This window comes from Lytechinus variegatus, chromosome 7, assembly GCF_018143015.1.
Source record: "Lytechinus variegatus isolate NC3 chromosome 7, Lvar_3.0, whole genome shotgun sequence".
NCBI lineage: Eukaryota > Metazoa > Echinodermata > Echinoidea > Temnopleuroida > Toxopneustidae > Lytechinus > Lytechinus variegatus.
This window is the reverse complement of record NC_054746.1, coordinates 20,983,129-20,999,836: the sequence shown is the minus strand read 5'-3', so window position 1 is coordinate 20,999,836 and position 16,708 is coordinate 20,983,129. Positions and strand designations below refer to the sequence as shown.

Here is a 16,708-nt window from a genome sequence, read left to right as displayed (position 1 = left end):
GGTAACATTGATGCAGCAGTGGAATATCAAACAATAGCATAAGGACTTTCTAATGGCTTAATTTGTCAATAGTACTAACAAGATGACAATGCAAGATAACTAAATGAAGAAATATATGATCTCCATTGCAGAAATATACAAGAATATAGCTTAAACCCCTATTCACAAAGTGCATTTAGCCTTGAATATTGTATACCAAAACTTAATTTGACCTTCCTTTTTTTAATAGAAAATATTTTTTACATCATGCAAAGAACACTATTAATAGGAAAATCTTGCCATTTAGGACTTTGAATGGATTGAATTAAGGGTGACTATATATAGTATTTCCTGAGATCAGTTACCCTGAAATAAAAATCAGATGACTGACCCTCTTTCTTACAAGCTTTATCAGTTATAATGCTAATTATCAAAATAATGCCTTTACCCAGCCAGATACATAAACATTTTAAAAAATCTTTCAAAAGCATATTACAGTAGTTCAAGATAATGGTTTAAAAAAGGTTTATGAATTTTCAAATTTGTTTAATGAAAGACTTATTATACTGTGTTTCATTTGACTTTCGTTTCTAAATTTTCACAGCACGATTTAAATTATTTCTTTCTGGTGAATGAATTGACAACTGGCACTCCATAAAAGCACAAGCATAACTTTCGGTTTAATACTTATAGAAAGAACAATATTGTCAATATTAATAAACAGCTCACAACCAAAGTCATGTAACTGTACAAATGCCACCGATATCAAATACACTATGGAAGGCAAGAGCAGTGACAGATGATGGCATTTGGGCTAGCGGCTGGAGCAATCAACAGTTGCAACTTCTCAAATAGCAGACGAGCAAATGAAAACTACTTCCTTCCCTTCATAACATGTCTGGACACCTCAAAGTTGGTCAATTAACACCATCTCAATTATGAACAAATATATCTCAGCTTATTCATAAGAAGACAAAGGCTTGCTCAAACTTGATCAAGGTTAATACTTCTGTTAAAAGTCTTGAATGGAGTTGAATAACATAATTCACAAAAACTCGAAACCCTATATGAAAGCTATATTGCACAGTTAAAATTCATTTTGAAAACTCAAAATAATCATTTTTTATTTACATCGAGTTTGTATGAATTAATCACTCCTATGAGTTTATTGTGTGAAGGCACCAGAACTGATATGAATAGAGAAGCCACATTGCAAAAATGGGAAATAAACAAGCGATAAATTACCTGATTTAACTGATACAATAAATAAATGAAATGAATGAAAAGGGCATGGGTCAAAGGGTGTAGACTTCCCCTTCGCCCATGTCTTAATCTACAGAACACCTGCCCCACCAGGATATCCATACACTCCGGTCAATCATGGACCTTCAAGAGAGAGGTGGGTCAACCTAACGGTCATCAACATATGAAGCTTCTTGTTAAAGACAGTCACTGACAACTGTTATAAGCTACTGAAATCCTTGCATCTGATTGGTCAAGGGCAAATTTGTTGGTGAAAATTACTGACAAGTTATTTCACTAATACCCTTTTCTTAAACCTATCCTTCAATTAGCCGCCTAAGAGTAATGCGGATAATTCAATAAAAATCGCGTTCACAAACTCCGAAAATAAGCCGCATTATTTTTACGAGCGCTCGTCCTGAAAAAGGCGGATAATCGTCATGACAACTGGACACTCCCCCTCCAATGCGGTTGTGTTGGAAAAGGGTGACCTTGTGACCGCACCATGGCAATTATCCGCATTATTTGGAAATGCGTTCATAAATTCAAAATCTTGTCCTGATGCCGCTGTTATGCGGATAATAGCAGCATCAAAATAATGCGGATAACTCTTGTCCCCCTCCAATTTTACGACCAAATTATGCTGCTATTAGCCGTATAATTGGGTTTATGAAAGGGGTACAAGTGTTCCTCTGATGAAGAGTCAACCTTGACTCGTCATCATAAGCGTCATCATCATGGGTGACATCAGGGGAATTGATTACACTCAAAAGAAATTTTGTGGTTGACCTCAGCTTGGACTGGTTAAGAAGCTATTTTGAGACAACCGGGCCAACCATGACCAACGCTTAATTGTAATTAGTGTTTACTGAGTCTTCATCTGACCCCCCAAAGACTGAAGAATGAATAGAGGAGAAGGGGATGATGAAATTTTGTGAGAAATGCATGTATACTCCCATGGACATCAATGGAAAAGAAAAGTTTGAGGCATATTGTGCCAAATCAATTAAAATGAGGCAAATATATGTAGATTTTTAAAGAGAAATTCCAGTAGTTGCAGTAAACACTGATTTCATGAGAAAGTCTGTAAATCAAGGCTTAATTGTCAGTATATCATCGAGGATCTAGATCTGGTACAGTTACATAAACTGAACTTTGTGAAATCTTGAAATCTACGCTGAAAAATGTTCAGACTGAAGATCCCCAACACAGATAAGCGCACGTGGGACAGTGTATAATTATTGCTTTGAATGTTGGGGCCCCGACGCTCTACCCGAATCCTGTTCTCAGCAATTACACAATTTCTTCCAGAATCCTTTGGCACATACGTTTCATTTATACAAACAGACACTTTGGTGGTCATTTCATTGGATTCTGTACGAACTCATTTTGATATCGTTACCAAAACTAGCATTTACCTTTAAGTTACAATTATGCTAGTAATTTCAAATTAAATTTTGTTTTAACCTTACAGCTATATCCAGAGGCTATTTTGCAGCTTATGAGAGAAGGTTGTTATTTGCGGGGAAAATCATTCTGAGACTTATCAAATTTTTCCTGCAGTGTCAACACATCAAAACAAGGGAAGGCACCTTGAAACTTTCAAAAAGCATTGCAGAAGTAACAAGAGAAAGGGAAATACATTGTACAATAATCTCAGATGTATATCAGATACTGCAGCATTTCCAGCTACTTAATGCCTAAAGTGAAAATGGTGTATATGCAAATACAATTTATTTTCCATGAATCTTGAGTCATGGCAGTGACTCTCAGGTACCCTGGCTTCAGCAAGTTCAAAAAGTCATGTTCCTACCAACTTCAAGAATAACTCTCTTCTGTTCCTCACCCTAGAGACTGCAACCGTCTGATGACTAGGATGCATTTTCTTTCTCTCTATCCATGTTTGCTAAATTTGGCCAACCATCGATCAAACGGGTCTAACCTTAACGCGTGATTCACTCAGGAAAACGTGCAGCTAAGGAGACTGAACAGCGTTCACACTTCACATCTTCCAAACTGAATGAATTTGATTTTGTTAGAGATATATTCAATGCATTCATTGGCAAATTTGTCATGAGTTTCTGTTTAAAGCCATAGTATCTTCAGCATTCATGTTAAATTTGAAACAATTAATTCAGGTTCCTTATCAGTAACAGGTGTTGTCCAATACCAAGGATGAAAAGAATTTTATGAGAAATGAATATTATGTAATGTGCACTGCATGATATATAGGTTGCCTCACACAGAGGAAAATCACTGTTTCATTCGCCTTAATTGAGCCCTGAAACTGATAGAACCTCGAGTTTGCTGATTAATTGATGAAACCTGCATTACAATAATTTCCGCTGATTAATTGATGTAACTTGCATTACAATAAATTGCTTGTTCACAATTCTGGGATCCGCAAATTATAATCCACTCTCAACGAAAGAGTTGAAGATAATATTTTAAAACCTTATGAAATGTAACAAAAAGTTATTTCCATTGCTTTTTAATTAAACCCCTTCTAAAGAAGATCTCTTAAAATGTACTTCTTGCATCATCTCTGAATCATAAATTCATAATTTACATAAAAATATATCAATTCAATGATCCTTAAAAACAGCATTCCTTAAAAACAGCATTGAAGAAAGTATCCCCACATTGGCCACATTCCTAGCTTCAACCCATGGCAAATAAATACCTAATCATTATCTTGCATGTGATTTTTTTTAACTGATACATCCAATGCCCGTTTGAAACTTCCTTAATGAAAGAAACACTTTACTGCATCAAATACAGGCACTCAATTGATTATAGCTGTAAAAATGACTTCATTACAGTATTATTTGATGCAACAAACATCTTCCTTTTTCAGTTTTCTTATACTCAGAAATTTCATCTCATGTTCAAAGTTTAATATGTACTGACTAATCATAACTCATGGGAATTATGATCATTTCCGCAATAGTACTACAACTTACTGAAACATAAACTAAGAATTTTGTAAGATCAAATAAAATGTTTGATTTATGTTACCATTTCCGGCTAAATGTAAAGAAATGTTCCATACTTTACCTTTACTTGTCTTCTACCTTTTCATATATGTACTTCTGTCATGCATACATTACTTAAGAAATCCTCAAGGCTTAATTCCATTTATAATCATCAATCATCACGAAACCAGAATATTATAGAAGGAATAGATATTCACTTTTTCTACTGATGCAGTAATCCTCATCATGTGGAATGTAGTAGGAACCGCGCTGGAATAATCCCATTAAGAAATTCATGGTGGCGTTGCCGCACTTGGCGATCCAGCGGCCAAAAGCCTGGGTCTGGTAATAGGTGGCCTGTCCACAACCCACCGATCCCTCGTCTTCCAGAGTCTGCATCTCAGCCCGCTGGCCATACGTCCTATACACGCACCAAGGCCAGCAGATATGTGGGCATGTACACGCGCACTCTCTCATCGATATGCCAATACCGGGCGCGACGTCCCAGCCAGAGAACTCAAGGACAGGTGACAAATTCCCCTTGCTATTCTGCTATTTTTTTCCCCTCCTCCCCCTTGTCGTTGTCTTCATTAAGCCGCACACAACACAGCGGATCACGCATGAGTCCAAGAGAGAGGAAACATGGGAGTCCTGAGGTGGCGATCACATCCGAGCGTCCCTCGATGACTGCGCAGCACTCGTTAGCTCTGCATCCTAGGCCGAAGCTTGAGCTGTCTGGTCTGATATTCACCAGTTAACCGTCGCGTGTGGTTACAAGTGCACTCCGGGTGAGTCATTCACTGATACAGGCAGGGTTTGCGTACCCCTGCACAAAACCTCACCATCTGACCCCACACGAGGGAGCTCTACCACCACGGCTCCACACAGGATGCCCCCAGTTAAAAGTCTACCACAAATTATCTATTGCTTCCATGGCAAGGGCTCAGGGTTCCGTTTTAAAAGCGGGGCAACAGAGCACTCAAAAGCAGGACAACGAACACTGATTGAATTATGACAGAGTTCTTTCCCTATTGCCTCCTGGATAAAACTATTAAATGGATCTTGTGTCATTGAATCAATGGACTCGGTCCAGAATAAAGTGACGTGATAATTATGTGCTAATAGTCTCATCATGACCAACTTAATCTCATTTCCACAGCTCATGATGTTTTTAAACAAAAAATGTTTTTGGTTAAATATCATGGATGGCATGAAGCACATGTTTTTGATTTCTCAGACTGACCAATATCGCTTTTCAGATTTTTCTCTCTCCACCTCACCCCCCCCCTCCGCAGTTTCATTATTAATAAAGGCAGGTTTTCTTTAAAAAAAATACATTGAAAAAAATGACAGATTCTAAATATTTCATGCTTACTAATCATAGCAAGTTCTTACAACCTGTCTTTATTTATTTTAATCCGGGGGGGGGGGTATTGGTATATAATGGTGATGAAAGGGATCCTTTTTAACAATCTTACATTACTATATACATCAACAAACATCTACACATTCAATTGCTTCATTGGTTCTGTCACCAGCAGACTTGTATTGTTTCAAGTTATTTGATACATAAGTAAGACATCCTCAATTATTATAACTGCACCATACCACTCCTCATCAAGGGGTGTTATAGAGAATGAAAAGGCATGACATCTATTAAGACACCTCTATTAACGGTCATAGTGTCTGCAATCTTTATTTGCACTTCCTAAAGTCCAATTACTATGAATTACCTTTCATTAGTCAATTTCAAATGCTTAGCTGGAGGGTTGTTTTTTCTTAATTTAATCCAACTATGTGATACAACCCTTCCACATAGCTTATCCTCTATATTTTCTAGACAGTTACATTCATTAAATTAACACCCAGTGAGAATGACCCTGGGGACCATTTCATATAGCTGTTTGTAAGTTATACATAACTTTACGCATGACTGGTAACCGTTTCTTGTGCTCATTAACAAAAATACCCTACACTTTCCTGGCTTTGACAAGAAAAAAGGTTGGTTCTTTCTCGTTGCATTTGAGAGCAATCTTCCTAAATGTTGCGGGGTTCAGATTTCTGTAAGAGCAGACCACTGATTTGGGTGGATGCCATCCCTAAGCCTGACATACACAAAGCTCAAAATCACTTCCACTTCAAGAGCTGAGCAATACACTTCTTGTGAAAATTGGCAACCGTACATGTCCAGGTCATGTAAAACAAGGATATCAATCCTCATCATACACAGGCTCCTGCAAGATCAAGATTGCTTGACCAACGTGATGTAGCACTTTCATCAAGAAATCTCCTCAACCACACGAATGACCCCCATAGTGCACAGAGTGCTTCATGTCCAATGGCCTACCTCCAAAATCCCTCATATCCTTGTCTGTAAATGACTGCCAATATCCCCTCATTATTGTTTAGACCCTTTTCCCTCTGTCGAGGTGTGAACTCGAGATAACCACCCCTAGCGACAGGTCTTTGTCTAGACCAGGGTAGAATTTCATGGAAAATCTTCACCATAGTATTCACTGACAAATTTGCTGTCGACCAACCAGATTTGAAAGTGCAATCAAGATATCTTCAGAATCTCATCACAACTTGGAGTTTGGAAATAATTCAATATTATGCTCATTACCCATTCACTGACTTGGTGGCAGTGATTTTCTAACTAATGATAAGAAAGCATGGATGCTTTGTAAGTATGCAACCAGAGGACCAAATGCTATAGGGTCTTCTCCAAGGGACCTAATATTGAGGATGGATACCTTACCAAAGGGCACTGGCGAACCAAGTGGGTATTAAACCCAGATCACTGGAATCCAAAACCCCCGCTTTGCTGACTGAGCTATTACACCTCCTTAATCCCTATTAATTCAAATTACGTAAGTCAAACTGTATACAATAGTTCTTCATCTTTCTCAGTCCCTGACTGATTATTTTCACTGACATGGCTCTGCACTATTCTTGTCATTATTCCTATCTCTGTTATGATTATTATATTGTAATAGCTATACTTTGGTTTGTAAATGCATTGTCTATGTCTATCTTTTTTAAATGAAAAAAAATAATTTTAAGTTTAAAAAAATCATTTATAGTTCAGACACTTTTTAATTTCTTTCAACATTAAGGTCAATTAATTTATCCACATGCTGGATGTTACCTTTAATTTCTGGAACTTTATCACGCGAGTATCCTTTTATGATTTCGGACTGAATATCCCTTGTCTAGAGCAATCCCCTACAAACAATGAAAATAGAACTTCAAGGCTGTCTCTACCTGAAAGATCTTTGTTTATCATACATCATATGATTATGTGTCTTTATATTTGTGGCAGTCCAAATAATTTCAGGATGCCAAGAGAGTTTTATACCCTTTTCATAAACCTATCCTCCAATTAGCCGCCTAAGAGTAATGCGGATGATTCAATAAAAATTGCGTTCATAAACTCCGAAAATAATCCGCACTATTTTTACGAGCGCCCGTCCTTAGAAAGGAGGATAATCGTCATGGCAACCGCACATGCCCCCTCCGATGCGGTTGTGTTGTAAAAGGGCAATTATCCGCATTATTTGGAAATGCATTCATAAAGTAAAAATCTGGTCCCGATGCTGCTATCATGCGGATAATAGCAGCATCAAAATAATGCAGATAACTCTGGTCCTCCTCTGATTTTACGACCAAATTATGCTGCTATTAGCTGCTTAATTGCGTTTATAAAAGGGGTATAAATCACTGTGAATGCAACCAGAAAAAAAATCATACACAGGCTTAATAATGTTCGTTTTTGAAATCAGAATGTAGATTCATAAATTTGTATCAATAGTTTCCAAAATACAAAATAATTTTCAAAACTGTGCAGTTTGTTTTATTTTTAAATCAAAATGCAGCTCTCAGGATGATCTCTTCCTCTTTCTATATTGATCTATTTTATGGGTAATATAGAAATCAAAGATCAAAATACAGTTATAGATATATCATAAATACCAATCAATCATACTGGCTTTAGAAAGTTTGTTAATAGAATCAAAATGCAGCTCAAAGAATTTTAGCCATTTTCTATATTTATCAATTTCTAAACTCTCTATGATTTCCTCCAATCCATTTCATCTCCATAGTAACAAATTAAGCTAATTAAACAGTAAATCCCCGAGCACGGTGGCTTCTTTTTCTGTAACCTCTCTGTGTATGACTCAAGATGTCATGTCTACAGTTAGCATTGAGAGATGCCTGAATATCACCACATGCTCTAAAGATCAACCAGATGACTGTGAACAAGAAGAATATTTCCACCAAGGTTCAAGTAACCTCAAAGCAGTGGGATCATGTGATGATCTCGAAGAAAGCTTGCAAGGTTGTTGTAGATGTCTTATAACTTGTGATGTCACATATCCACTACTTTAATAGGAGAAGGGACTGAAGGATGAAATGTTTTTGGATTGAAAGTGGAATTTTTTTCTTTAGTACTTACTGTACATGATTAATTAATCAATCATATATTATTATTTTCATCTATTTACTTGAATATTCTTATTTGTATTCATTCATTTGTCTTGTCTTTCCGTTAATGCCCACAATCATTACATTGATTATTATGGCATACGAATGTCAAGATTGACTTGACCTGAATTTTGCCGGGACAGGCAGGTGCAATACATTAGGTGAACACCCTACTTTTTGACGAATAGTGTATTGGTTTTAACATGCATAGGTTGTGACTCTCCTATACACGGGACCAACATTTGCGTCCTTTCCGATGGACGGAGTGGTTTCCAACTGCATTCACACCTGCACTGAATACAGTGGTGAGGCACGCTAACACACAACGCTATAGCATCAGATTTTTTGTTAGACGTGTTTCGGTGTGAGCGGGACTCGAACCCCTCAGGTTGAGATCTACAATCTAATATCCGAAACATGCGCTCTAACCGACTGAGCTATGCTGCTTCCCATTTAATACTGTACACTATTTTTTTTAAGTAAGGAAAATACAACAAATAACCTATTTCGCCACACCACAAGAATAACCAAGTTCAAGTTTACATTACACTGCACAATACAATGCGCAAAAGATGTTCAAGTTATCAGAATGAATTCACGCATTACAGGACTGCCAGTGCCCCCAATCCTTCCTGCTCATCAAGTAATAATAACTCATCAAAAAACATAAATATCTTAAGTTATCACCCAATACACATCTTCACACCATGACTAACATCCCCCATTAAAGGTTTTTATCAGTTTAGACCTGCTTCATATTTTCTTAGCTGTCAACAACTCTTTCATGTAACGGGAGACCTTCGAATGGAGAAGCTTGTCCTTTGGCAGGCAAGATTAAATCAGATTTGTTGGCAAATTCAACTAACTTGAGGGAATAATGTGGGTTTGGAGTTGTGTTGTTGTTTAGGAAGGGGGCAGGGGTATGACTCAGTTAGCCTGGAAAACTAGTTCTTTGTGAATGTATAGAAGACGGTTGTCATGTGATATTTTCATTCATTTAATTTTACATCCGATCAGTTGTTCAGTCAAGGCACATTAGGGTTTTGCTCTCTTTGAATATGACATGAAGAATTTAGAGCATTTTGAAATTACCGAACAAGGCCTTTTACACTAAAAGCACAATCAATTCTACAATTTAGTGTAACCGGAGGTCTACGGAAAACCTTAAATAAAAAGTTTCAATCAATTGTAAATTATTACATGATATACATGTAGGCCCTATATATCTATAGATTGCTATTGCATTCTTTCTTTTTATCTTTCTGTCTATATTTTATTTCTTTTTTTTAAATTCTCCATAGTTTATTCCTGAAAGCTAAATGGACAACTAAAAAGAAAGCTACAAAGTGTAGATTAACCCCCCCCCCTTCTTAGTAGTGTTAAGAAAAATGTACAGAAACAACATCATATTGCAATGTAAACAAAACTTTGTAAAAACATAATGGAATTCATCCCCCCCCCCCCCAATTTAAATATGATATTTTTCCATCTTATACAAGCATTTACTGGAAATAGAGAACAAGCTTCACACAGCCCAATGAAGAATGTAATACCAATTCTACTTCATAGTTTGACACCAATGCCAAACTTTTCTTACAGGCTGTGATTACTTATTATTATATACCCTTACTTTGTTATTCCATGGGCATTCCCTTGACTTAACAACTTCCCTGGCAAAAGCTCTTGTGACAACAAGTCATAGCTCACACTCATATTTTCCATAATTTTTTTCTCACTTTTGTTTAGTCTTTCCTGATGGGTGACTCATGGCCAGTAGTTTGATTAGGGTTGTCATAATATGATTCACACGCTAAATACATGATGGTAAGCGATGGAAAACACAGATGAAGATGGAGATAATGATTGCTTGGGGCACACTAAACTACTCACAAACTATGATCAAATCCTGATAAAATATATCATATTCTGAAACCCCAAGATCTGCGATCAAATCCTGATAACAAAAATCTAGAATATGGATTCTTCTTTCTTACTGAAAGTAGGATCATTTTGTTCAAAAGAAGGAAAGGAACAACATTTCCAAAGGAGAGTGTACAAAACACAGACTTGTCTAACTTCAGATTCTTTAATGAAAATTAAAACTGATTGGGAGATATGCTGTGTAAGGTTACCCCACTGTCTACCCAATACAAAACCTAGATAGGAATGCAGAATTCAGTTTTCAATGGGTCAAGTTTCACAAACCCCATAAAAAAGGTTTGCAAGGCAGGTTTGAGCTTCAATATTTCACATATCTGATTAGCCCATTGCCTACTGTAAGTGGGTGGTCCCTGAAAAAATCTACAGCAATCATGGTATTGATTAATTAACAAATTATGAGTGAGGTGCAATTGTGTGCATGAATGCATACTGAAAGGATGTGTGGTACAGGGGTAGAGGAGAGGGTAGGAGTTATTATAATTTTCATACAATTTTTTTTTCATTACAGTCCGGAAAATGTACAAACATGCACAATGACTTTATTGTATAAGAGATAAATTGAACGCATGTATTATAGAATTTCATGTGGTGCTTTAGTCCATTGAATACAGACCTCTGTACCCCTCTTTAATTGTCTTTGTACAGAGAACAACTGGTTCCAAAAGAAACTGGGGGTATTACTAAACACATAATTGATAAACCTAGAATTCATGTGGCTAATAACATCCACATGTTCCCAGAGGCATGAATCAAATGGCACAGAGCCAGTAAAACAGGTACCACTGGATTGCTCATACCATTCCAAATTGGAAGATTTGGGGTGAGATACCCAACAGAGGTTGAACCTAAACAAGGATTTGAGGAGCCAAATTTTCTCTTTTCAAAAATCTTGAGAGCTTGATGAGAATAGGTTTTTAATGAATTATGACATGAGCTGCACATCAAATACATTACATCAAATTAACTTTTGTGCTTATGTGGTGGTGCATGTATAAATAGTATCATTCAAATAATGAACAAGAATGAAGATATAAACATATACAATTTTAACTATTGTTTCAAGTGATTCCACTCATTAAAAAAGAAACAGTTCACAGAGAATGAAAGGAATAAATAAGAACATTTCCTCCAAGAGTAAGATGTGTCCAATGTATCCTTAGCACAAATCTATTGTTAGAGAGTTGCGTCACTTTAATTTATAGACTACAACTGTACTTCATAATTCAATGCTCATACATGTAGGCTTGGTACAGGACCTTCCAGTTTCAGCAAGCAAAGGGTTAAGCTACCCAGAAACAGCCCTTCTATTTGCTTTCCACAATACTAGGTAAGGGGAACATTTCAAAGTCTGGTCAACAGATGGGGGTAATTCAAAATATCATCATTGCTGCTTTTTTATTTCTATCCATGGCGTGGATGACTGACTCAGAACAGGAATTATAAATCACTGCAAGTCACGATAATTGCAAACATTTTACAAAGACAGAAAAAAATAAATAGGTTGGTACCAGAAACTTTTAGCGGTTATATTTAAAAATCAAAATGGGGACATAAAGCTGAAGAGTCTCGATAGAAAGCACAAACATTTATGTACAAACCAATGAAGCATGACCAATAAACACCCATGAGAGAAAAAAAAACCTTTGGTACAAAGCACTAACATTTATGTAAACCAATGAAGCCTGACCAAAACACCCATGAGAAAAAAAAACTTTGAACAAATACGGCACAGAAACAAAGAAGCGTATGAAAAGCAATAAAGCTACACCAAAATACCCACAACAATAATGTTTTGAACATATACATATTACACAGAAAAAAAAGCAGCATTCAGAATAGACTAATACAGAAATCTAATATAAGGTGCTTTTGCATGTTTATGAAATAGAAAAAAGAAAAGTGTGCAATAACCTAATGGTTTCTGAAATTATTTTATATCATTGCATCCACACAAAAGCATGTTGCAGATATCAGTCAATTAAATTCATGCTTAACTTTTATCTTGAAATAAAAACTAACATAAATGCATAGGATTCAAAGTTCAATAAGGAACATTTCACTGTATATCCACCATAAACAAACAAAGATATCAAATGAGTGGGATCTAAGCTAAAAGCTTGGTGTTGATCATTTCATGAATTTCACAAAATATGAATTTACCAATCTTTTGAAAAAATACATATACTAACACCTTGCACTATTGATGATGTGCAGAAAGGAGAGAGAGAGACAGAGAGAAAGACAGACAGCAATATAAAAAGAAAAGAAAAAAGTAAATGCCATCACATAATGAGAAGAAGATTATGCTAATTAAAGCCAAGGAGAAAGCTCTAAAGAGACAGCAACAGCACACAAGGCACATCAAACCAATTTGACACCGTATGAACAGCTGCCATTACGGATACATTGAATAATACTCACCGGGCACTGTGTGTTCAGACGTGAGGGATGGAAAGGGGGCAAACAAGTGTAACATGCATTAGTGTACACAGGAATATATATATAGAGACAACAGGTAGAGGTTGCAATGTATCATATATTCCCATCCTAATAACAATTTGATGCAAATGTGTATTAAACCACAAATACATATGTGTATTACACAGCACTCCCAATACCGGTACATGCCCTTATTTAATATAAATGTATGTTTGCATGATAATTTTCTTTTAACCTGTAAAGATGCAATTGCAAAAGAAAAACATGGATTCTGCCATTCCACAATTATACCACTTTTTCTGAATACTGATAATAAAACAAGCCAATAGAATTTCTACAATAGATATATTTCATTCAAATCTGTAAGAAAGAGCTAATTGCTGTAAAACATGCATATAAATATTCCACCAATGTAACAGCATTTCCTATTTATTGCAGTGAATGAATATGTACTCAACATTTAGAAAATTCTCCATATAGTGCAGTGCACTAGACATACACTAAATACAATGTGGTGACAATATATTTTGGAAATGCAAATATCTTGCCTTAAATTCAAATTCTTTGTTACAAAATAAAAAAAACAACATAAGTCCTCAACCCTTTATATATAATTGAGGGGGGCAGGGGGTATAGAGAAAATATATGCAAGAATTTCACAGTATTACAAAAGTTACTTGAAAAGTTGAATGTCGATAAACATGTAGTTCCATGAGTGTTTTGGTGAAGTGTTACGGGAATATGCAAAAAATAAATTGATATTCGCTGTTTAAAATATACACAAAAATAATAAGTATAAAACATGAACATGATAAAATGGATGGTCAAATTCTAAAGGGGTATCAAAAGCAGGTAAAATGCATTGAAGGGAGAAAGCAAGCATTTGGCTAAAATATCAGGAATATATACACATCTACCCAGAGCCGTCACCAGCTTTTTTCTAGGGGGGTGCTTTTTATGAAAAAAAACACAAAAAACAATGTATTAACTCAATTTCATGCAGTTATATAGCCCGCCGGCCAGATCTTTTTCAAAAGAGCCCTCAAGTATCCCTACCCCCCCTCCGGTTGTTTTTTTGTTTTGTTTTTTTTATTTTTTTTTAATTTTTTTTATTTTATCTTATTTATTTATTTTTTTTGGTTCTGAAGGGGGGTGCGTTCGCACCCTCCGCACCCCCCTGGCGACGGCCCTGCTACCATTCATATTCTTGAAATATTTTTGAAATGTGTGACAACTCTTAGATCTGTGAGCTACATACATGTGGAAATTATTAACAATTTTGTAAAAGAAGTGAATAAAAAAAATGAATGCACCCCCCCCTTAGGCCACAGTCTCAGAAGTAAAATTATTGGATGCCAAATATATATTTAGAAATACAAAACATTGTTTGTTTGTTAGTTTATTTTTCTTATCATTATTCTGCCTTTTCCTCATGCTCTAGTTGCTGAAGAAAATTATTTCAGCTATCAATCCCTCAATGCTTTGTATAATTTGATTGTCAACCAAGCTGATAAACTGAACATGTACTAACATCTGAGATTTGTATCAAACTTGGCTATCCATAATTAAACCAAAACATTTGACCAAAGTTTAAATTAAACGACGATTCAGAATACAGGCCAATATCTTCTGAATGAAATATTGAAAATTGTAATATTAGAAACAAAACATGCAAATGAAGTGAAAAGGAGAATGATGCATCAGGTGTCATTTTCTAAGAGCTGGGATAAAAGACATGGGGATGTACACAAAAAGACATAGGATAAATATAGGCACAATGATGGTAATGTACGATGGTAATCTATGGATGAAGTAGATGAAAGGATGAAAATGTATATAATTAGTGAACCATCAATTCAAAACAACTCTAAGAGGAATATAATATGAAATTATTCCCACAATGATAAACATACAATGTCAACTTGTTTAAACTTTGTTATCATGATGATGGACATTTAATGTCAAAGAGCTCGAAATGTCATTTTCAAGAGGAAGCAAGCTTTGAATGTATAGTATGCTTTCACAATTGTGCGATGTTCCAATGGGGGGAGGGTGATTAACAAAGCTGTTTGTGAAATTAGGCATGACTCTAGGACAGATGCAATATATTCTAAATGAGATTCCCAATCATTTCACTTTCATTAGTGATAGTAGTAATATGTTTTGGTAGATTGAAATAACCTTTTTAAGAAGCAGTTAGATGCAAAGTTTTATTTTGTGAAAATTTGATTTGAGCCCATTTTTTTGTTTTATATAACACCATATTACACCAGGGAAAATTTGGGGGTATCTTACATGTATTACCACAACAACGAAAAAATCATGTACTTGTTCTTTATTAAAGTCATGTGGAACTTTACAAACATCTTAAAAATGAACATCCCCCTGCAATGCAATTACACAAATCAAATTTGTGGCATTATCTAAGTTATCTAAAAGCAAAAATATGGGTTGCACTAGACATTTCAATTATACAAGTATCATTTAAGCATGCATGGGTTAAAGAATTGTAAGCAAGCATTGTGTTATCCCCAAATCACCATGAAAGGAATACAAGGGGGCATGCATTGGTAATTTCTATAAGACGAAGGTGTTTTTTCTACCTAAAACTCCTAAAATGAAAGGAAAAAGAAAACAGATTATTATTTGGTGAATGAATAATGGGATGGTAGCATTCATGATAAAACCACAATGAAAAACAAGCAAAATGAGATGATGAAGGATGCAGGCTTCTAATATGATGGTTGCACAAAATGAAGGTGTTATACCATGAAATTCCTTGGCAGCCTTCACCAGGTTGTCCCAATCAAGGGTGTTGTTTGTATCTGGGAGGGGAAATCCCTGTGAGGTAAGGTCATCCGTACTGGCTGATCTCTCATCTCCTACAAGGTCAAAGGTCACAGGAGGATAATATGGAGGAAGGGTAACATCGATGTCTCTTTATGGTGAGGTTTCGAACTGAAATAGTTCATGTTTTACATTTATGAATGAATGAGATGTCGTGAAGATTAACATAAATTACAATCAGAAATATACACATAGACACTTATCTAAAGAAGCCTCCAATAGAATGTAAGTTTCTTTGAATATAACAACTTTATGGTTGGATGTTGGATTTTATCAATCACAGGTGCCATTGAACCAAACCATGAACATCAAATACTCCTTGACAAACTTGACTCGAATCTGATTATCAAATTGAGCACTACATTTACGCTTGGAGATGGTACATCACACAATGAACTTAATTCTGTTGATTTGAAAACCAACTACTACTAGGATAGAATAAAGTTACAATGACTAATGGTTTGAATTCAGCAGTTAAGTCTTGATTATATATTTACACATATTTACATATTACGCGGAGCCACAGTCACATGCAATATATACAAACAATTTGAAATACAATATCAGCTGATTTTCGACAAGCACAAATATTTTCATTCCATACTGTAAAAAAAATGTTTAATAGTATTCTCAAGAGTAGGTTTAAGCTGTTTAAAACCTTATAACGAATATTTGCCTGTTTTTCTGTTTAGAACATTTGTTTTTACTAATTTGAAAAAGCCCCTAGAAAATCATGCACATACATAAAGCTAAGCTGAAGATGAACTTTCTGGGACCTGTTGCATGAAAGTTACTACTAT

The 16,708-nt window shown here is 35.6% G+C and overlaps 1 protein-coding gene across 8 annotated transcripts in view; it reads right to left on the bottom strand.

Moving 5' to 3' along the window:
* The window catches only part of LOC121418714 (signal-induced proliferation-associated 1-like protein 1), a 93,763-nt gene that overhangs the window by 19,992 nt on the left and 57,063 nt on the right, over window positions 1–16,708 (bottom strand). For 6 of the 8 annotated variants that reach the window (XM_041612777.1, XM_041612776.1, XM_041612784.1 and 3 more), the window contains 2 exons: window positions 15,830–15,943; window positions 13,044–13,049 (listed from right to left, as the gene is read on the bottom strand). In XM_041612777.1, coding sequence (XP_041468711.1) covers window positions 13,044–13,049; window positions 15,830–15,943 — 120 coding nt within the window. The remainder of the gene's footprint in view (window positions 1–13,043; window positions 13,050–15,829; window positions 15,944–16,708) is intronic. The other 2 variants (XM_041612782.1, XM_041612778.1) reach the window with 2 other exon arrangements.